Below are 23,336 nucleotides of genomic sequence, written 5' to 3'. Positions count from 1 at the left end.
ACCAAGAACCAGACATTAATTTTAGAAAATAAAAACATTTATATGGAGAGCATATGTTTACTGTTCCTTCACATGCCCTACCTTCCTTTCTCTGTGAGAAGTGTGTCAGGATGTGTAGCAACAGACTGTTCTCAAACATTTTCACTCATTGCTCCTCACGTAAAGCTTTCATCCATCAATGATCCATTACGATCAACCCTCTGCTGCTGTTCATTGACAATTTTCATTAGCAGATGGCAGAAAAACATTAAGCAAGAAACAAATGTTCACATGTCTGGAATATTACCTTGACTTATGTGGTTTATTAGCATACCAAATTGATTTAGGGGAGCATTTTTCTTGGTCTGGGGGAACCTAACAGGATTAGTTTGTGCAGGACAACAAAACAAGGAAGCACTTGATGGCATCACTCCTCGTATTATGATTAGTTTTGGTTGTGTCTTCACACATCCGGGTCTAATCTAAAGAGGAGGTTGATAGATGATGAGAAAAAGAAAAGAAGGGTGGATTTGACATTTATCTTCCCACCTCCCTTTCACCACCAACAAAGCCTTTGCAGATTGATTTCTGCAGCAAAACATCTTTTAGGGTTTTTTTCTTAAAAAATCCAGGGAGACATTTAGAGTAGAAAATGTTACGCAGACTTATTAAGATTGTCTGAGTGAAAGCATTGTGAATGATTCCTGAAGTGAGCACTGTTGACACTCAAGCTTAGTTATTTTCAGCAGGTGCATACTAAAGAGAGGATGTAGCCTTATAACTCTCTGTGTTCCTTTCCAGTAAAAGCCTTGTAACAAGGGCAATGACATCAGGATGCACCAAGCAGTCTAACAGGTCATTAGTGGCTATTGTTGTGTCTCTTGGCTCCTTATAATCATATGAAGAGTCCTGGAACCTCACATCTGCACTGTCACTCTGTCTGTATCGAGTTAAACTTGGGCTGTCTGCAGATGTAAGCTCTGTTCTCTGTAATTCATTTGATCTGGCTGTGCAGTCCTCCTGAGATTTGACATCACTGTTCCCTGAAAATTTGAGATCTTTTGTGGTCATCCCTTCCGTTTCTGGCGAGTTCACTTCTTGACAGTCTACTGGGATCAGATGTGGTTGAAAGGGAACAGTGAAGGGAGCAGATTCTTCCACCATACCACAGTGTTTCTTGATTTCTCCTCTGGAGTCCCGCTTAACTGGACGAGTGTCTCTCGAGCCCTGGACTTGTTTAATGTTGGAAAGGCTGTTCTGTCTTTCAGCAAAAGCTCTCACTGCCAGGTTCAGATACTGCATGTTCTCATTATGGGATCCTACTCCTTCCTGCAGAAACATAATAAGAGCATGCTGTTAGAGGGAGCTCAACACCAGCTTTCAGGTCCATATCATCCTTTTTACCAACTTACAAGTCGGTTTTTGTCAGCTGAGAGACTGTCATTAAACATTACTGGAACATTCATACAAAAGTCTTTTTATAATGACTAATGAGTAGAGTCCTATCCTGTTGGGATTTTATATATAAAAAATTTAAGTTGATGTGATTTTTTTGACAGTAATGTTTCGTGTGGGTACAAGGGAGGCTCTGCTTTTCTCAGGATGAAAAGTGAGTGGAGCTCCGAGGAAAAACGGTGCAGAATCACAGGTCTAACAGAAACAAATATACATAGAAACAGAGAGAAAAAAAAATACTATTTATTTATTTATTGAAATATGTTTAACAAGAAAACCTTGAGATCAAGAATCACATTTACAAGGCTGTCCTGGCCAAGACAGGCAGCAGCAGCACATTAAACAAAGACTTAAACGTAAAAAGCAGAGCAATTTCAAACACAAGTTCAGCCAAATCCTGGGTTATCAAGCAGAAAATCATCAGTCAAAACATCTACAACCTGACACACCTTTCTCTAATGCATTCAGTCTAGTTTTTAAAACGAGTTAAAGAGACCAACTCTCAAGACACAAATTTCAGATTTCAGATTCCAGACTGTAGGAGCAGCACACTTGAAACTTCTTTTAATCATTTTAAGACAGATTTTGGGCACAGCGCAAAAGTAAGTCTTATGACTGAGTCACAGAGTGAAGACTGTAACTTCCAGCTCTTTCACATGGATAAAATCAAAAGTATGATGGGGGCAGGTTTAGCACAGCCTTATAAATACAGACATGACAATGACTTTGTCTACAAGTAAGATAAGGAAGAACCAGCTATTTTATTCAGAACAAAATGATGAGTCAGGGTCTTCAGATTGGTGATTAATTCAATATTAGACACAGCTCTGACATTTCTTTAATTAAACAGACAGAAGTCAGAAATAGTTCCTACATGAAAGAATGAATGAATAAATAACTCTTAAAATGTCTATTTATCAGTGATAGCCAAGGCTGAAGTTCTTTGTCCATCCATCCACCTGGGTCATTCTTGTGAATGGGATATCTCAAGAATGACCTGGTAAGGGGTAACAATGCTTACTCATGTTCATTCCTTGCTTACAAGCTTTCTACACATCACTCTAGCACAGGAACGACCCAAGCCTTCTCTATAACCCATCACTGTACTTTAATTGTCTGTAACTTGTATACCTTGCAAAAGCACAAAACTGCCCTGCGTTGTTCTAGTTATTCCCTATCATTTGTGTGGCTGTGAGAGGTAGCAATCATAGAGCTATTGATTTGAAGGAGTCAGTTGACTTCATTCATCAACTGTTCTCAAGGAAAAAAAAATCTTAAGCAGTTTTTAAGAGGATTCTGACATCCATTAGCTAAGGATGAAATGTGAGGACACTCCAGAACAGTCTTGTGCACATTTACGGCCTTTTTCATGTTGTGTCCTGGCCGCCCCTAGATGGGGCATGATAGCACCTTTTTCATATTTCAGCTCGATGCATGTCATTTCTGATGTCAGTGCTCTCTGAATGAGTGACATCATCTGATTTATGTATTTATGTATATCTAAGAATGGAACTACATGATAACATTTTCACGCAGCACTACATCCACTCTAGAGCTACCCAAGTATTTCTTATACTTGGAAGCAGTCCTTGATTGTTTATCTTCAGTGTGCATTACTGACATCTTGCTTCTATTCTCACTCTTTTGAGCCTTCTGTGTTTGCATACAGCACGGCAGTTTTGTTCAAAACGTTTGATTTTCTATGCCAGTAGAGAAAAACCTGCATGAGCTTCTAGCTTAGGAGCATTCATCAATTAGGAATGAACAATTCAGCATTTTGAGACCATGTCATGTATGGAAGTAGGGTTTTCTTGGAAACTTTCTTAGGAATAAATAAAAGAAAAATCTTAAGAGATTGATGAATGGGGCCTACTGTACTCAAACTCTTTACTACCTCAGTTGGATTGAGCCAGTCATCAGTGTTGTCATCACTTGGTGCACTTTTCAGAGCACAGACCACAGCCTTGGTGACAGCTTCACTGACTCTTGCCATATGATCCCCCTCCTGTGGAGCACAGAAAGGCATACAGGCAATAAGTCAGTCAGGCATAATAAAATTAGTATAACATTTAGGATAGATAACCAGAGTGACAGAGATGCAGAGTGGAGGTTTGCTGCTGTCACAGTTTGTTGTGTCAGTGACCTTGCAAGGAAAGAAGGAGAGGCAATCGCTCTTTGAATAAATATTTATCTGGTTGTGGGGAGCTTTTGTTGAAGTGTATACACACTCATCTTGAGGGTTTTCTTTTTTCAGCAAGGCCTGTTTGCTACTAAGGCTGAGAAGCCTTTATCTGAGAGTACCAGGCACCAATAAGAGCAACTCAAGGAGAGCTTGAAGAATTTTTTGAGGAAATTTAGACCATTTTTCACTCACCAGTTCGATCCAGGAGTTGACGCTAACAGTAATGGGGTCCACTGACTCCACATAGTGCCACCAGTGTCTGGGAACATACAGCACCTGAGAAGATAAAAGATAAAATAATTCTCAGCAGGGATGTCAGTATGGTTTAGGGTTAATGTGCATCTACACTGAAGAATGAAAGCTTGAGCTCTAGGTTTTTTTACATTATTCCTCACTCTCTTATCCCTGTTACCTCTATCAACTCTTCTATTCTTTGAGTAAAGGCATGAAAAGTCCCCCAAAAAAGCCTCCCAGCTTCTTAAATTTATAAGCAGTCTGGTAAAATCCTCAACTCGATTCCTTTTTGTCTTTCAGCTTCAGTGATAAGTTTTTAGGAATGCAGTCACCATACTTATCCTCCACTAGATGGTACCATCCACCTTCTACCCTCAGAGTGTAAGTAGTTCATCCATTCATAAATTGAGTCTATTAAAGTGGGCGAGTCTCATCGATTTCCTGCCTCCTCAGCAGTCCTGATTCATTCAGAGCCTGTGGTCTGACAAGACAAGAAGAATTATCTGTTCTTTCATTGGATTTGCAGAGGTGGAGTCATCCTGGAGGAGATTTACCTACACTATCTATTCTTTGTCAACAGCTGAAGTATCTCAAAGTTTAAAATGAAAATGAAATACGTTTAGCGCTCTACTGCACATGGACAAGGGACAGCATTGGAGTTGAAGAGTTGAAGATGACTGATTTGCAGGACAAAAGTGAAACACTTGAGTATTGTTGTACTATGTTTTAATGATTCTCAAAGACACTGTGTCATTGTTTCATCAATACTTTACAAGAAAGCACAGAATCATGGCAGTACTTGAATTTCTGTTGTAATTATACCCCTCTCCACTAGATGGCAGGTCTGTAACCAATCTTCACTATCTGACTCTTTGTGCCCCTGCTTCATTTCATCTTTTAAGTGACTACATTTCTTTCCCCATGATTCCAGAGTGATGTATGGGTACCTGTACAAGTATTTGCATGTGAATATATCAGTCAGTCTATTTTGTTAAATAGATTTATTCTAATAATTTAAAAATATATCATCTTAATTGCATGGGGGTGGTTATTCACCTCTACTACTATAAGAGGTCTGATGTGTGTAAAGTCAATAAGATTTCAAAGACTACACTTTTAAATCTGTAAATAACTGCATCCAAGCTTTTAATAGGTGTTATTTTTCAATGCGTTTTCTCCTTTTAATTGTATTGCTTCATTGTAGTTGATGGTGCGGTTTTGTACAATTGGGTCTACAGGTATTTGGACAGGGACACAATTTTTAATCATTTTGCTTCTGTTCACCACCAAAATGGATTTGAAATAAAACAATCAAGGTGTGACTGAAGTGTAGATACTCATACATTTAGGGATTTTAACAAAAACACAGCATTTGCAATTTAGAAATAATATCCATTGTATTCAGAGTATCTCCATTATCTGGGGCTCAAAAGGATTAGGGCTATTAAAAGATGAGCAGTTTCATGGCCAGCTCTGGTCTGTTCTCTTGTTACTGCAAGACAAAGGAAGCAGATAACAGGTCTGGAGATGATTTTAAGTGTTGAATTGATATTTTGTGGCTGCTCGGCTAGAGCTATTAATATGAAGTCCAAGGAAGTATCAATGCAAGGGAAGGAGGCTATAATTAGGCTCTAAAAACACAAATAAATCTATCAGAGAGAGCAAATTGACAATATGACACAATCTTAAAAAGAAAGAATGACCCGGCAGACTTGGTTATATGAAAAGGCCTGGAAGACCACTAAAGGCAACTACAGTGGATCACCACAAAGTCAGTTGTAAAGAAATTAACTCTTCACAACATTTAGACAGGTCAATAATACTGTGGAGGCAGTTGCTGTATTATTGTCAAGTCTGCAATCCAGAGAAACCTACATGAATGTAAATACAGAGACCTTATAACAAGGTGCAAAGGGAACTATCAAGAACAGAAAGGCCAGATGATACTTTCCCAGAAAACATCTACAAAGCCTCCTTCCAAATCTGAAATCAGATTATTTGGATGATGAAACCAAAATGGATTAGTACCAGGATGATAGAAGGAGACAGTGGTTGGGCATGGGTATGTATGGCTGCCACTAGAATAGGCTCACTGGTTGATATGACTGCTGACATAAGTAGCAAGATGGCTTCTGAAGTGTATAGGGATGTACTCTGTTTATATTTAGCCAAGAGCTGCAAAACTGACAGGGCAGTGCTTTATAGTGCTGATTGGATAATGACCTGAAACATACTATGAAAACAATGGAAGTAGAATATTCTTCAACGACCCAGTTTATTACTGGATCTCAACTCAATAGAATATGCATCTCTTAAGACAAACTCAAGGCAGAAAGAGCCACAAACAAACAGAGACTGAAGATGACTTCACTAAAGGCCTGGCAAAGCATCTCCCGAGAGGAAACTAAGAATTTGGTGATGTTCATGGGCTCCAGACTTCAGGAAGTTCTAGACTGTGAAAGATTTTACTCTAAGTGAAAAATTCTGGTTGTCTTTGTAATCAAGTTAGTTTGTCCAAATATCTTTGAGCCCCATCTTGATTCCTTGTTTCAAACTACCTGTGGTAGTAAGTCAAAGCAAAATGATAAAATTGTGTCACTGTTCTAAAACTTGCAGACCTAACTGTATATCTGCATAACAACATCAAGCACAACTGGTTATATTAAAAACTCAGAAAGTCAGTGCAAGCACTCACTGAAAACTCAATAAAAAGAGTAAATTTAAATACATATCACTTGCATGTTTAAGAAGAAGGCAGGGCCAATAAGCAGGCAGTCAAAAAGGATGCAATAAGTCAGCTGGCTATAGTAGAATGCAGTCAAATGACATGCAGTTTGATGAACAATCAAGGAAGTCATGTGAATCTTGTGTCAAAGGACATCCTGAGTGAGGAACTAACTCTATTTTATAGCAACTTTTAATGAGATGAGAGCCAAGACTTAAGAAGTGTGATAACAGCAGTGCCAGAACTGACCAAGTCCAAATTCCTTCAAATATTTCTTGATTGAATCAGAGTTAAGAGGACAAGCTTGGTGATACTGGGGAAACTGAAGACTTATGGCATTTCACTGTTTGGTTCATCATCTGTCAGTTCTGCAGCCACCATCATTTTCCTCCAGATAAGAAGTAAAAGCCATGACCCTTGCCAGCACACTCTTTCACCTGCGTTCAGAGCTCACTGACAGCTGGGTTTGGTTTTACTGATAACAGCGTATTTGGGACGCTTCAGGAGCTCAGATAGTGAAAACAGACAGATGGTTAATTGCTCTGTCACAACTTTGACAGTTGAGGAATAAAACAATGCAGCTGGAATCTGAAACAAGGCAAAGTAGGAAAAATACTTCCAGGAAGACTTTTGCCAAAATTCCTTAAACCTTCGAAAGCAGCTAAGGCGATTGCTGTAAAACAGCACCATGACAACAATGATCTGATTGCATAAGAACTCAATCACAACTTTATACACTCTGAATAAGGATGCCTTTAGAGCAGAGCAGATGACAGGAGCCTGATGTGCTGTCAGATGATCTAGTGGCCTGCATTGACCCTGCTACCTTTTCTCCCGACAAGACATCAAGAAGGATGGGACAGGCTTCTCTTACGTAACCTTCCTCTTTCTTCCATATAAAAGCTTGACTCTGCTGAAGGTGATGCAATATAACCATGAAGGCCAGATTTTAATTGGAACACAAGTCATGACTGCTGCCTTGTTTAACAATTTTATGGAGGACACGACGATGAATAAATCTCATCCCGTTGCATCTACTTTTATATGTTCTTGTCTAAGAACCAATAAAGCTATATTTAATGGTTATAGCTTTTATGTTACAAGCTGCTCATCACATAAATGCAAAGCTTAAGTGTTGCATGACATTAAACTTAGGTAAATCATTTGGATGGGTTTCTTAGTGTCAAAAACAAAACAAAACTGATTTGTCACAACTTATGTGGGGTTGGATTTGTCATTGCTAATGGTGTTTTAATTCAACAGGAGCCAAAGTTCAGCTCAGTGATGCTTATCTTTTCAAGTTGAAATTGGAAACAGTATTTCCTACACAAAACTGTTATTTCTTTTTACTGACTTGAATAAAGCAAATTTAAATTTTACCATTCGATATTTTATCTGTTTTTATGGTTGCAACTAATATGCAATATTGCAATGAAAGGTGGTCTAAAAAATTAGTTAAGCACCGTACACCTGTCATATTTGTCTCAGAGACCATCCAGCATCATGAAGTGCTTTCATGCGGACTCTTATTTTCAGTGAGCTCTCCACATTTTACCATTTTGAAGAGGAATGAGGAATTTCAAACTGAATTCACCCAAATTTGAGCCGGCTCACTGGGCTTCTCTGAGAAGTCAGAAATGAATCAAGCATAACATTCAACCACTAAAAGTAATTTTTCTGTTCAGGAATGCAAGTAAATAACCATTATTTGATATATTAATCAAGAAATATTAATGTGCTTTACTATTTTTCAGTTTTTTTGTAAATCTGTACAATTGAAAATTCATGGATAACAATAATAATGATATTTTAGCCTTAAAAATATCATTTGGGTTAAAGAGCTTCTACATATTGGTGTATTAACCATTGCAAAAACATAAAAAATGATTTTGGTAATTACCAATGCTGTTAATTTAGGGCAGCTGTGGCATAAACCTTACTTTGGTTAGTGTTAGGGTGGTCTAATAAATTTTTTAAGCACTGTATATATTTGTGGTTTTTTTTCTAAATACAGAGCTGACTCTTTGTACAGGAAACAAACAAAGAGATCTCTGTGGTGTATTTGCTTTTTTTATAAAGCAAGCTACTGTTAAAGAATCCTGACCTGGCCTGGCTTCAGAGTGACTACATGGACCTTTGCTCCCTGAAAAGCAGGGAACCTCCTCTGGTCTGGATGTAGAACGTCAACCTGGCTGAAGACACTGGACTCCTCATAAGGGATTCTGGTTGGGTACAGGTGACGAGTGTCCCCAGGAGGAAAAAGGTGCCAACGCTTCCTATGTAAACAAAACATCACAGTTAGAAAAGACATGACCTTCAAATACAAGAGAAAAACAAATCATATTGCACTCTAATCATTTTCTTCAGTTATCAGGTCAAACAAATTCTGACCTTAAAGACTAAAGGGACTCACTCCAAAAAGACTAAATCCAGAAAAAGTGCCATTTTGCAATTTCAGGGCTCAAATTACTCCTAATTATTTCTATTGATCCTCTATGGTGGGTGGCTTTGGTTTAAGTCTTTTCCCTGGATGGCCTTTTTGCTTGCAGTCAAGAATAATTTGGGATTTTTTTTTTATCTAAGTAGTCACCGCTTATTGGCATTATTGCCTTTCTGTTTATCTGATGCTGCATTGTCACAACTATCATAATATCCAGCACCCCTTGTGTACTTTCATGGTTCAGCTATAGCAGATAGAATTCATTTTATTTGAGATCAATACCAAATAAAAGAGCTTGAGACCCAATTACAAAGAGTGAGATAAAACTGTTGCTCAGTGGGAGAACAGCGAAGTGAGATAAGATTCAAAAAGACCTTTTCCCTCTTCTTTCCTGAGTCATGGTGCCCCATTTAGCACATCGCACTCTGTCTCCATTTCTCTTGATCTCAGGCGAGCTCTGCCACAAATTAACTTTCTTTCAGAGGGCAGAGGACAGATCACCATCTGTGCAAGGAGCAACAGTAGTCTGCACCTTTTATGTGGTTTAAGAGTTCACTGGTAACAGGCAAAAACTTGTCCCACCAATGAATGGACCTTGATGCTTCACAGTTACTGCTTTGTTTCAATTCTACACCTAAATCTAGTTCACTTTTAAAGTCTTTTAGATAAACCGTCAGTGATCTAAGGTGAGAGTTGCCATAAAAATAACTCCTTTATGTAATATTTCAGACTAAATCACTGACTTATAATCAACTTACTTGAGTGCACATAAAGAAGCAAACATATACCATAATTTTACCTACCGTCCTTGCACCTGCAGCACCAAGTTACAGCCATAAGAGTCCAGGTGGCAGGGTGTGTTGGCCCCCTTTGTGCCAATCCATAAGGTGCTCTCTCCTCCATTACGTCCTTCAAAACCAAAATCCGACCACTTTACATCCTGCAGCACAAACACAAAAACACCAAGCTTAAAAATATCAGTCAAAATTTACAAAAAATTGGGAAAACCAGTTGTTTTTTCAATTACAATTCTCTTTATGTGCATGATAATAGCATGGCATACATGCACAGCTCACATTTAAAAACTGTCACAACTAACAGGAGTAACCCCACCTCATCAGCCACTTTGACAGGACCTATTATAGGGTACCAATGAAGGTCTTTGTGAAGGAAAACCAGGTTATAGTATAAGCCATCTCTCAAGGAACACCGGTCTGTCAATCACATCCTGCCATAGCACAAAGGTGTAGCAATCACACTGTCACACCAGCATCCTGAATAATGAAGCCATTACCATATACGCAGGCAGCTGTAAATGACAGACTGGTCAATCTAGCCTTCAGGCAGCCTTTATTCCCAGCACCATTTATCCTGTAAAAAGCCAGTGTCTGCCAGAGTGTCTTCCTGTCTCAAAGGCAAGAATGTCAGCAGCTTATAATTGCAGGTAGATGCCCAATAAAAATGTATTATGGAGATAAAAACAAAATGAATGGGTGGCTGTTGCTTGAGAAAGGATGGTGCTTTAATGTCTTTGGCAATTTGAGGACAAAAATAGAAGCTAATATTAGGTAGTAATGGGCATAAAGCTCAATATTTTAATTGAAAATGTCAAAGCATAGAGGAAAAAATAAAATGCAAGTGATTATTCTTTAAAAATGAGACTGGAGGTAAAAGTTTGCTTATTTTAATTTGTTTTCTTTTTTCATTTTATGTGTCATTTATTGATAAGCTGAAGTTCTGTTTTAATTTGTTTTCTTTTTTCATTTTAATGTGTCATTTATTGATAAGCGGAAGTTCTAAACAGCTAAAAGGGTAATGGTAACTTTAAAAAGTAGCCTCTAAATGCACTCATTGTGGTCTTAAAGCAAATTTGACATTCACAACATTTCTTGAGTTTGTCTTATAGACTGAATGAATACCTTATGCCTCTAGTTTAAATCCAAGTCATACCTTGTCCCCAGTATTGGACATCTGAAACAGGTAGGGCATGGCAATTTTGCATTTCTAATATACAGAGTATTGATATGTTTTCAAACGACATACAGGGTAAGACAATAATGTCTATAACAATATAGTTTATATAAAGAAAAAAAATAGATTCCAGGCCTAATGTTCAGGAAAAATGTGTACACTAAGAAACACAAACAGTAATATGTTTATTAGGATACATGTTTGAATGATAATTTTAGTTAGCCTATTTTAGAGTCTTTTGTCATGTACTTGTTGACATTATGCAGCTGGTCAAAAATAATGCCTATGTGACATTTAACCTATGTATTTCTTTATAAAATAATCAAGCTATACACTGTGTATCACCATTCAGCTGAAAAATATCAAAATATAATTTTTGGTCCATATTGTCCAACCCACAACATCGGTAGTTAACGATCCCTACAAAGAATGCTATAGCTTAAAGTTTAATCATAAAATGGCAAAAGAAGTGGAAATGGCTACTGTGACACCACTTATCCATTTTAGACTATCATAAGTTCGGCATTTTGGCTCACTGTCTTTATTTTTGGAGACAGAAATGGTCATATTTTAATGTCAGGAGGGATATGAAATGCTTTTGTCTTTTCACATTAATGGTCAAGCTAGCAATTTGTCAAAGCAGCCCAACAAGTTGTTCTAAGGAAGGCTTGAGTCATGCATTTAAGTCCTCTTACTCTGACTGAGGCTATAAATCAAGTATGATTATTTTTCCTTTGACATCTGCACAGTTGGACTTAGGAGTCATCTCCTGTAGTCCAAAAGAAAGAATGCAGGTTTATTTGCTTCAACTTTTAAGGCCTTAGTTGAGACATAAACTTAATATGGTGTAAACAATCACTGGGCCAAATACTTATTGGTAATGGTGGCATATTTGCTGTTGACCTGGTCTCATTAAACCCACATTGTTACAATCTAACTCTGCTGCTAAATGCACTGAATAATACTTGGTCTAAGTCTACCTCAAGACCAGTCATAAAATTTGAAATAAATCCAGATTATAGACAAATGGATGAAGATAATTCTCCCATGCATAAACAGGGTTAATAGAGTAGAACCTCTTCACTACATAAGCTTCAATGCCCAGATGCCCTTCGACCGGTGTCCTGAAAGCACCTCTTGGCTCTGGTTCTGTTTTTCATTGTGATTTGTGGTCACTTTATTGTACTTCAGAAAAATCTTAATACATTACAGGGAAATCTTAAAGCTATACAGCATAAACTTATGAGGAATTAGTTCTTAAAGCTCCTTTCTACCTCAAGGTAACAATGCCAGGTCCAAATTATTTTCTCACAGTTTTATAAAATGGAACGTGACTGGCTGGCACAGATCTCCATAACATATAAAAGACCCCAGTCAACACTTTTGGTAGGAACTCAAATTTGGCTCTAAGCAAGACCAGCATCACACATGCTCTTTTGTCTAAATCAAAACAAATCTGAGTTTTAAGTTCAGATTTTCACCCTCTTTAGGACTTGAAATGATAAGGGGTATCAAAATGAATTACAATATCATAGTTCATTTTCCACCCTTTAATTCATAAATTCCTTCACTCCTGTTCTTCAGCAGCTACACAGGCTTCAAGTCAACTACTGACCTGCACTCTCAGGTCCTCTTCATCTATCCACCCAATGTCTCACCTGTCTGTCTAATTACAATGGGATCTAGAGCCTTTAGCCAGTCTGCTCCCAGCCTCTGTGGCTCTCATAACATCAACTCTCTCTCTCTAGTTTTAAATCCCCTCTCGAAACCCATCTTTTTCTTTTGTCTTTGTCCTTGTCTTGCAAGGTGACCTTGAGTGCCATGAAGGGCACCTAAATAAAATGCATTATTTGTTGTCATTAGAATGCAACTTTCGCATATTCTAGATTCAGTACACATAAACATTTCAAGCCTTTTTTGTTTTAACCTTCATGATTATGGCTTTAAGCCATAAAAAAGGTTTGAAATATTTCACTTTAATATATATGAAATATATATAAAATATATAAAATATATGAAGGTGACACTTTTTGAAGTAAATTATGAAACCAATTGAACTTTCAAATGGTATTCTAATTTTTTGAGCCTTACCTTAAGCTCCTTATTAAAGGATTTTTAGATTCAAAAATATTTATCTTTGATTCAGTTATTGTAAGACAAAGGTTTTTTTGTTTTTTGCTTTAGGTTGTACACTACCCTCCAAAAGTATTTGGACAGTGAGACCAATTCCTTTATTTTTACTGTAAACTGAAAACATTTTGTTTTTTCATCAAATTATGAAAATGAGACAAGAAATCAAAATTCAGCTTTTATTTCCTGGTATTTTCATCTGGATCTCATACACTACTTATTAGATAGCATTATTTGTAGCGGAACACCAATTTTTAGGTGAGCAAAAGTATGCAAACAGATAGACTGAAAATAGATCAATGTGAATAGGACTTAATATTTAGTTACAAATCATTTTCTTGAAATAACTGCATCAAGTCTGTGATCCACTGACATCACAAAACTTTTGCATTCTTCTTTTGTGATGCTTTTCCAGGCTTTCACTGCAGCCTCTTTCAGTTATTGTCTGTTTTGGGAGGTTCCCCCCTTCAGTCCTCCCTTTAGCAGGTAAAATGCATGCTCTATAGGGTTTAAGTCCGTAGACTGACTTGGCTAAAACCTTCCACTTCTTGCCCCTGATGAACTCCTTTGTTGTTTCAGCTATGTGTTTTGAGTCATTATCTTGCTGCATGATGAAGGATGTCATAATCCATTTGGTTGCAACTTTCTTTAAATTGGCAGACACAATGTTTCTGTAGATTTCTGCGTTAATTTTGTTGCTGCCATCATGTGTTACATCATCAGTGAAGATTAATGAGCCCATCCTAGAAGAAGCCATCCATGGAGGCCCAAGCAATGACATTACCTCCACTGTGTTTCACAGATGAGCTTGTATGTTTGGGATCATGATCAGATCCTTTCTTTCTCCAAACTTTATTCTTTCCATCACTTTGGTAAAGGTTCATCTTTGTAAAATCAGTACATAAAACTGTGTCCCAGATTTTTTAAGGCAAATATCTGATTTTTTGGGCAAATTCCAGCCTGGCTTTCCAGTTATTTTTGCTCATAAGCTGTTTTCATCTTCTAGTGTAGCTTTCGTACTTTTGTTCATGAAGTCTTCTGTGAACAGTAGATGGTGATACCTTAACTCCTGTAGAGAGTCCATTGATCAAAGCCCTGCCTACTTCCATTTCAAATCTGCATAATTTTCCCATGATGCCCTCAGACAGGGTGTTTATGTGTTTTAGATGTTTTGAGTTGTGTTCAGATGATGCCTGGGATTCTTTTGTTCATGTTTCTGGTGGATTGTTGTAGTTTTAAAGTTTTTATATGTTGCACCACGAGTGAAATTGTTTATTGAGTAGGTGACTTCCTGCCTGTGGTACATGTGAAAATATACATGAACTGCATAACTGAATGAGTGAAAGAGTACATATTTTGTTGCTTGTCCCAATTTGCAAATGACTTATTAAATTGCTTATGACACATAGTTAAGAAGATGTTTGATCAATTATTTGTAATTTGACAGCTTGTACCACATAAACATTTCAAGAAATAACAATCCAAATATGGTGTTAAAAACACACCTAAATGTGTCAAAAAACAACACAGAATACGGTGGGACCATACACACTCGGATACAGTGTTAAATTAAACTCTTTAAGTGTTACTTTAACAATGCAAAATTTTAATCCGTTACTTTAGGGTCTTTCTTTACAGCTCTCACTATGTGTCTGATGCCAAATACTACTGTTTTCCTTGGTCTATCTGTTTGACATTTGTTACTTAGTACACCAGTGGTTTCTTTCTTCTTCAGGACATTCCTAATGGTTGTACTGGCTGTGGCCGATGTTTGTGCAATGGCTCTGATTGATTTTTCAACCTTTCTCAGCTTCACAATTGTTTTATTTTCACCCATATAGACAGCTGTTTGGTTTTCATGTTGGTTACACCTTTAACTATAAATGCAGTCTGCACAGGCAAAACCCAAATCTGAAACTGAGAGTAGACATTCAGAACTCTTTTTTGTTTGAATAATCAATGTAATAGGACACACCTGGACAATAAAACACACCTGTCAGTCACGTATGCCAATACTTTTGCTTACATGAAAATGGGTAGGCTCAAACAAAGGGTGCTATCATCTAAGTTTATCAGATCCAGATGTAAATACCTGGAAATAAAAGCTGAAATGTTGATCTCTTGTCTCATATTCATCTTTTGATGTAAACCCAAATGTTTACAATTTACAGCAAAATACAGGAAAAATACAGGAATTAGCCTCATATTCCAATGCTTTCGGAGGGGAGTGTAACTTGATGAAAAATGCTAAAAACACTACTTATAACTCAATTTTAAGCTTCAGGTAGAACATAAAACCAAGCAATTTCATGGAAAAAATCATGGTTTCTCCAATTTTCATTGGTTGACGCAAGAACTCAAGAGTGGCAGCGAGATAAGCTGCTGCTTGCAAAAGCTTTGCTTGTTTCTTGGTATAGAGCACAGATGGAAATCTTATTATATCCATTCAGCATAAGCTTTATATCCTAAAACTGTTAAATAGTTATATAAATGTTTTTCTTTTTAGCAAATATGGTTTAAATAAAGAAAGCAGTGATGGGTGTAGTAACAGTTTCAAAACATTTCTAGCTGTTGGACAATTTTTGTTCATTACACATCATAACAGTCCTAATACCAGAATACTATATTTGTTTGTAGGTGGTTTATTACCTGAAACATTGAAGGCTGATCTTGAAACAACATGGCAATGTATTTGTAGTCAGCATAGGCCCAGTACTCTGATACTGGGTAGTTGCAGAAAAGTCCTGCTTCGGCCCCAGTGCAGCCCTGGGTCCAGTTAAGAAAGTGCTCCAGTTTGGCCTCCACATAGGAGCACTGGGTTTCAAACAGAGGAGCTAGTGGGAGAACATGGCAAGATAAAGAGAGAAATCATAGGAAAATTGTCATAAAGTTCAAGGTTAATAACTTTTCAAATGCAATTCAGAGAGAATATTAAAAAATATGCATCATCACAGAGGCATGAAATTTTGTTTTACTTGCTTTTGTGAGAAAAAAAGAAATCACTGTTGTAATGATTTACTTGCTTTTGTTTCAGAAAACAAAGTGCATATAGTTGAATGATGCCATTCATAATCCATCATGAGCAATGCCCCGTATGTCAGCTGCTGCTGCTGAGATGATTTAGAAATCCAATTAGTTTGCTTACACCAGAGGACACTCTCAGTTATTCATCACAGAAGGAGTCATCGTTGACGCTATTTTAGTGCCACATGAATGGTAAAATATAGGTTAGTAGATGCTCAAAAACAAACAAAAAAAAAACAGCAATTTTTACTCAGGTCATTTAAAACCTTTGTCTCTAAATATAAATTTGAGTAGTGAATATTTGAAAATGTATCCCTCAAGTCTGCAAGAAATCATGTTACTGAATATTTAATTGGGTTAAAATTGTTTGCATTGGTGTGTTAGGAATACAGTACCAGAAAAGCTTATTAATCAAGCTTGTTGAAATCGATGACTGTAAGAATGTGGTTGTGCCAGAGCATTTAGGATTAATGCCTTAGAGTGGATCATTTGTAAAGTAGTTTAACCAAGAACTACTCAATTGTTTTTGTTGGGGGGAAGTGTGTCCATCAAAAATGGCTTTTCAAAGGACATTTACAGTTGCAAAATGTATTTATTTATTTGGCAACTTTGCAAGGGAAATGCAGGAGAAATAGCATCTTCAGCCTTTACACAACCAAGTCTTAAGTGGTAAGTGATTATTATTCTAAGACTGCTCTGGTTTAACAGTTTGGGATGATTAACTGCATTCTACATCTAAATAAAATGTTTATCAACCTATCTATCGGCTCAATTAACCTTCAAACAGCTTGAGCCCCCCCCCCCCCTTTTGTCTTAACTTTGCCAATTAAACCAAAAATAACCATCATAACATGATTCATTTCAGTGAAGATTAGATACTTTTTGTCTTATCTTTCTTTCCAAGTCTGAATCGGATGTGTTTGTCTCCAAGGCATTTGGACAAGTGCTCTGCAGTCCAGTGGAGGACAGGCCAATCTGAAGTCATATTCATAAAGACTGCAGGCTGCTGCAGATGACACAGGATCCTCTGGGTCTCCTCTGGGCTGAAGGGCTTAATGGAGTCAGGGACAGCCATGACCTGAAGTGAAATAGGTAAGCTGGTAAACACATTTTGTTTTATGGTGTTGCATTGCAAGTCATAAAGATTATACCAGTGCCTGTTCAGTAGGAGCTGTTCTGTATTCTATAGCATTGGGTAACATGGTTGTGTTATATTTAAATACATAAAAAACAAATCAACTATATCAAAATAAAAAGGCAAAATTATAACACATGAATGCCAAGCATTCTCACTAAAATAGCTTTTTTTACTAATAGAAGTATGCCAATGTAAGTAAATATTTAATTCTTTCAGCACTCAGTTCAAACCTAAAAACTGGGATAATTATAATATGACTGTTCATTATGTGTCAAGCTATTTACGTATAGGGCTCAGTGCTAATTTGATTTCAACAAAAAATGTGTCAGATGCTATTATCAGCCAGTATTGACGGTCAACAACAATGAGCGCTTGCACGTATCACTGAATAAAAGATACCAATATAAATCTTATATATTTAAAAACAATGTTTTTTTTAGGCAACACCGTTTATCAAACAGTTTGACATAGCTGCAGTAACTCTCTAAAATCTGTGGTAAGGCGGGTCTCCTCTGACAAGAACAAAGCAGAGTGAACCTAATTGCAAGGCAAAGGCTTCTGATGAAGAATATGCACCTGAAGTCACAGACAGGAACTCTAACTCAGTGAATAGCATCATTCATGGTGCAAATGTGTCTCAAATAAAAAAAAAAACAATTAATCAGAAATACGAGCAAAATAACCCCAGCAGGGTTTAATGTACAGCAGGCAACATCCAAACACAACTAAACACTCTGTCCAAGGCCATGATGGGGAACTTCGTCCACACATTGCCGAGACTTGAAATTGCAGTAGGCAAAGCTTAGACCTAATTCTGTTTGATCAACACTATCAGATAACTCTAACATTGAAGACCGTTTAATACTCAGTCAGAACAGAGTTAAAATTTCACTTTGGGAATTAAATTCAATTCAAATTCATTTTCATGTGTAACACTGAGATATCAATACTCAAGTTTTGCTGTTTTATCATTTTCTCTTTATGTGCTACTGTGTGTGTGTGTGTGTGGAGGGGGGGGTACAGGAGTATTGTACTCAGATTAAAGTGTAGTTACTCAGTGAACATAATTTGTTACTTTCCATCCCTGTAAAAAATCAACACTGGGAACAGTCAATGCTTCGAGTTTGGAATTAATCTTAATATGAAACCATCAAAACAGAAGTCTTTAGATAAATGTATAGGTACTTAATTTATTGTAGAGAAACACAACTGGCTGTAAATGTAAATGTAAGAACATGAAAAGTTCCTGTTTTGTGCAATTACATGATTGGCTAGGACTAACTGTCGTAGGACATACCTCAAAGGATTTTCGGGGGAAGTAGGAAACATTTCTCAAACCGCTTCCTCTTTCTACGTATGTACTTTCAATGGTTAAGGTCACTTCGTTCACTTAATTTAAAGATCACACCTCTAACACAACTGTGTACTTTAATTTAACAGTCACGCTAGGGGTAGTAAGTGTAGGCAAATGTGCCCCGCTGATTGATACAGCTCCTCGCCGTAAAATAGTTTGCGTCGTTAGTCAAAATTACTTCGCTTAACATGACGGAATAGGAAGCTGATATGATCGTTTTTAGTTCGTTTGGCCTGACAAATTTTGGACCTCAACTCGTAAAACCATTCGTCTTAACAAAAACTCTTTCCTCGAACGGTTCTGTTAATAAACACTGGCTCAGTTAAGAATAAGGTTTACTGTCAAATCAATTTTCCAGGAATACCTAACGTTAGCTTGCTAGCTTCGCGGAAGGAGAGGTGTCTTTAAAGAAAATAGTGAACTCACCTTTCACAGCACGTGCAGTAGAGGTTTTGGCGGAAGTAAACAAACCTCACGTGACAGTGAACGGTTTCTTTTTACATCTGGAACGCCTCATTGTGAACCTGCTCCATAACGGCTCTGTGTCCGCTACAAAAACCCCATTCAAGCTAATCCGCCAGACGAGCCACAATGGCAGCCTGAGGAGAGCAGTTCCAACAACCGAACGTTTTCTGTATGAGCATGCGCAGTAAAGTTGAGTGACAGAAGCAGAGGCTATCGGCTGTTATTGTTTGTGTGGCTGACAGACGCTCGGTAAGACGTCTGTTTCCCGGTGTTGTCCAGCCGTTACACCAGGAATTTTAACTGGACTGATAAAAAGGCAGCTATCATGGGTGCCGGTCGGAGCACCGAGGCTGAAAGACAGCCACTTATCATCCCAGCGAATGGTGAGACCCACACTCGGCCAGTAGTACAGAGCAGAGTGTACAAGAGAAGATGGCTGGTTCTGATGCTCTTCTGCCTGCTGGGACTACTGCAAGGGATGGTGTGGAACTTCTGGGGTCCCATTCAGGTCTCAGCCGGTCACGCTTACGGCTTTACAAAGGCAGACATCGCTGTTCTGGTGCTGTGGAGCCCGCTGGGGTTCCTTCCCTTTTTCCTGTTCATGTGGTTAATGGATAAAAAAGGTGAGTTGTTTGGTACACTGTGTCCTGTCTTGAAGTTAAGGTCTTATCAATTGTACTTCACCTTCTTAAAACGCATGATACATAGACATCTTTGATCGTTCAGTCACTCACAAGTTTGGTGCTATTATTTGATATCCTACACTTGATAGTATTATCACTGAGGTTCGTGGTGATATCTGGGGATTCACGTTGTTCTGTTGTTTTAGAGATTTTGAAACTTATGAAGGAATTTCCCTGTATTAAGTAATGCAAACCCCTATAAATTATAAATTACGGTAACCCACCATGCTTTGATAAGCTGGAATCAGTGATGGCAAGATACTCAGGGATGTATGAGTATTACCAAAGTTTGCTCTTCAAATGGAAGTGATTTAATTCAGTATTTCCTTTCATATAATTTTTTTTGTGCTTTAGTCACACATTTCAATGCAAAGCAATATGATTTTTATCTGTTTTAATCTATTTGGATGATTTCTTAAAAAATACAGCTTAATTGATTGAGAAGGTCAATACATTTAAAGCCAATAATGCATTTTTGCCAATTCATTTCAAGTTTATTTGTCTATTTCAGTCAATGTTTTTGACTGAAATAGACAAAAAGAAGCTTTTTCACAATGTATAGGCCTACTTGATGATCAAGACACACATTTCTCTTGCTTTCAACATTTTAATGAACCATACAAATAACACATTAATACACAAAATAATCAGCGGATTAATCATAAGCATCAATAATAAGTATTAGTTTCACAAGTAAACTCCAGCACAATATTTACATACTGCAGCAGCTTCACAACATATATAATAGCATTACAGTTACAGGGAACAATTGCTAAATACATTTTCTAGAAAAAAATCATAGACTTTCTTGAGCAACATTTCAAATGCAAGATTTTTCTCTTGAACAAGATTAATTTTTCAATGAGGTATTTGTTAAAAGATTAAAAGATTAGGATTTTGATATAATACAATAGAACTTTATGTCAGACACATAGCTGCACATAAAGAAAAAAATAAAGAAATCAAAAGGAAAAGAAAGCAGATATAAACTTTACTAATTAAATAGAACAGGCAACTGGGTTTCGCCTTATCCGACCCCGTTAGCCTCTAAAAGTGGTGCCAATATGCACTTACCCCATTGAACTTTCATAGTTTCATGCAAAATGTTTATTACTCCCTAGTTAAATATTCAAACCCTTTGGTCTTGTAATTCCACAGTCATGATTAGGGCTGGGCAATTAATTGCAAATTAGATTAAATCGCAATATGGCCAGCTGCAATTTTCAAATCGCAAAAGTTGCAATATTTCTTTGACTTGAAATCTGTGAAAACATCAGTTTAATAAATCATATTTTTGCAGCAGCAGATATTGTACACATATTATGCAAACATTCAAGTATCAGATTTTGTATTGTTTTACAAAATACCTCCTTTTTTTGTTTTATGTATGTTTTCCTTAATCAAATCGAGGGACATAAAAATGATAATGTCCTTCAATAAAGCAACTGATATCAAATTTGCAATATGACCAAAAATAATTTATCATTCAATCTTAAATTCATTAAGCTTAGTTGTGGTCAGCTAATAGCCAGCTTCCCCTCCTCCACCCCAGCTGCCTCCTTTATAGCATAAAGCTTGTTGCACCCTCCTATTTAGATTCATACTACTATGGATTAATTGCTTCTGAGCAATTCCATTGTTTTCAATACACATTCTCATAAATGTGTGTATCTACATAGGGATTTCTAGCCATGTGCCCCCCTGCATAGTCAAAGCAGCTGCTTGACTAACCCAGGGAACATCTTTTGAGCAGAGCCCTTCTCTGCATTGCCATAATCCCTATAGTCGTACTAATAGGTTCGTTACCTATAGATGTCGGTGCAAGCCAATTTTTAGATCAGCGGTGCCGAGTTAGGAGCTTGACTGCCAACGCAATGGATTCTTATGGTATCTCGGCTTTCCCTCATCAAACTCATCAAATACACAATCCAACTACTCCAAAACGCTCTCGTGGACAAGTTGTGACCTGCACATTCACCACGCTATGAAATGATTATGGAACATTATGATTTAAAGTTAAATGCAAAGCCGGAACTACACTCCAGACATGGCTGCTGCACTGTGTCACTCCACCCAGTGGTTTACTCAAGAAAAAGTTCAGAGTATTTGCTTCATGTGTCATAATGTTACATAAATTTAAGTCATTGTTTCATAGCGTGGTGAATGTGCTGGTCACAACTTGTCCACGAGAGCGTTTTGGAGTAGTTGAATTGTGTATTTGATGAGTTTGATGAGGGAAAGCCAGGATACCATAAGAATCCATTGTGTTGGCAGTTGAGCTCCTAACTCGGCACCGCCGATATTAAAATAGCTTGCACTGCCAACTAAAGGCAGTGAACCTATTAGTAAGACTATAGGGATTATGGCAATGGGCAAATGTGCCAAAATGTTGAAGTATCCCTTTAAAGAATACTTGAGTATTCTGGTTAGGCTTTTGTCTTTTACGAAGGTCAGTTTGAATAGACAGCACAGGGTCGTGCTATACACCAATACCCAAGCAGTTCAGTGACATTTTCAGTCACACTAACCCTACCAACACTGGATGACAAGGACATGTCTTTGTTATTGATAACTGTAACTTGTTTCCACAATTTAGAGACATTCTGTTGGGGCTTTTCAGCCATGTAGTCTGCCCTCATGGCTTTCCGTTTCTGTGAATGAAGGAGATAGCGTATTTAAATCTAACATTTGCATTTTCTCAAACTCTGGGCCATGTTTAAACTTCCCTGCCAAAAGTTTTTATAGGTTATGACATGGCCTGGCCTGGCCTAAGCCTGAATGTAAATGTTGCTAAATATTGCCGATTTAAAGAGAAAGAAAGGAAGCTGAATAGAACAAACAAACATATTGCTTGTATTTCGCTAGCATTGACTTACTTTACACTCTGTTAACTCCACTAATAGAAGTTTGCTATTATTACATTATAATTTAACTAAAAAGAGCCAATTTTGTAGTTTATTTTAGTGTAACATTTTTACAGCAATATACAGTGTAAACTGCAAAGAAAGAAACATGTTTTTCTTGTCCTGTACCTTGTACATTTTGACTGGATGTGAACACAGAAGTTACTGCTTATACTTTTCAAACAGTATAACAAAAAGAAAACCCCATAATCTGAGCATAGGATACACATGCATACTCACACTCTCACTTATTAAGATTATGAGCAAAGGCAGTAAATCATACAGATGCTGTACATCAAAATCAAGAAAAAGGTAAAAAGATGGACTTTACTAGACACTTTTTGTTGCAAAGGTGAAACTGGGCTTGCTCTATCATTAAACCCTAGGAAAGCCTACTGCTTATTGGTGATATTCTGAAGATGCTCACTGAAAGACCAATTTTCCTAACATAAAAACCTAAAGCATGTAAAAGTAGATCCAAACTCAGTTTCTTGGCTGGATTTAGTAAGAATTTTCCAGGAAATGCTGTTTTTCCTTTTCTTGAAAATGTTAAGAATGTTAGTTTAGTTTTCTCTGCATTTAGAACAAGTTAGTCATATGCATGCTGTAGATTTTCACAGAATTGTAGCAGTAAATACAAGTTCTATACAAGG

At 37.3% G+C, this 23,336-nt stretch overlaps 2 protein-coding genes across 2 annotated transcripts in view; one reads left to right on the top strand and one right to left on the bottom strand.

The window, feature by feature from the left end:
- Positions 1-94: 94 nt before the first annotated feature.
- hspbap1 (hspb associated protein 1) lies at positions 95-19,191 on the bottom strand. Its single transcript, XM_041807430.1, has 8 exons — positions 19,059-19,191; positions 17,020-17,218; positions 15,766-15,950; positions 9,819-9,955; positions 8,680-8,851; positions 3,809-3,892; positions 3,329-3,439; positions 95-1,308 (listed from the first exon to the last, which is right to left on the bottom strand). Exons 2-8 carry the CDS (start codon positions 17,213-17,215, stop codon positions 736-738), a joined length of 1,458 nt encoding a protein of 485 aa, XP_041663364.1. The 5' UTR covers positions 17,216-17,218; positions 19,059-19,191; the 3' UTR covers positions 95-735.
- A 219-nt stretch (positions 19,192-19,410) lies between these two features.
- The window catches only part of slc49a4 (solute carrier family 49 member 4), a 111,222-nt gene continuing 107,296 nt past the window's right edge, over positions 19,411-23,336 (top strand). Inside the window, exon 1 of the mRNA XM_041807431.1 lies at positions 19,411-19,720. Within this exon, the coding sequence (XP_041663365.1) occupies positions 19,423-19,720 (298 nt within the window). The 5' untranslated portion in view covers positions 19,411-19,422. The remainder of the gene's footprint in view (positions 19,721-23,336) is intronic.

The sequence above is a fragment of the Cheilinus undulatus genome, linkage group 15, assembly GCF_018320785.1.
Source record: "Cheilinus undulatus linkage group 15, ASM1832078v1, whole genome shotgun sequence".
Classification (NCBI taxonomy): Eukaryota; Metazoa; Chordata; class Actinopteri; order Labriformes; family Labridae; genus Cheilinus; species Cheilinus undulatus.
The sequence above is the reverse complement of the archived record's forward strand: the minus strand, read 5'-3'. Positions and strand labels throughout refer to the sequence as shown.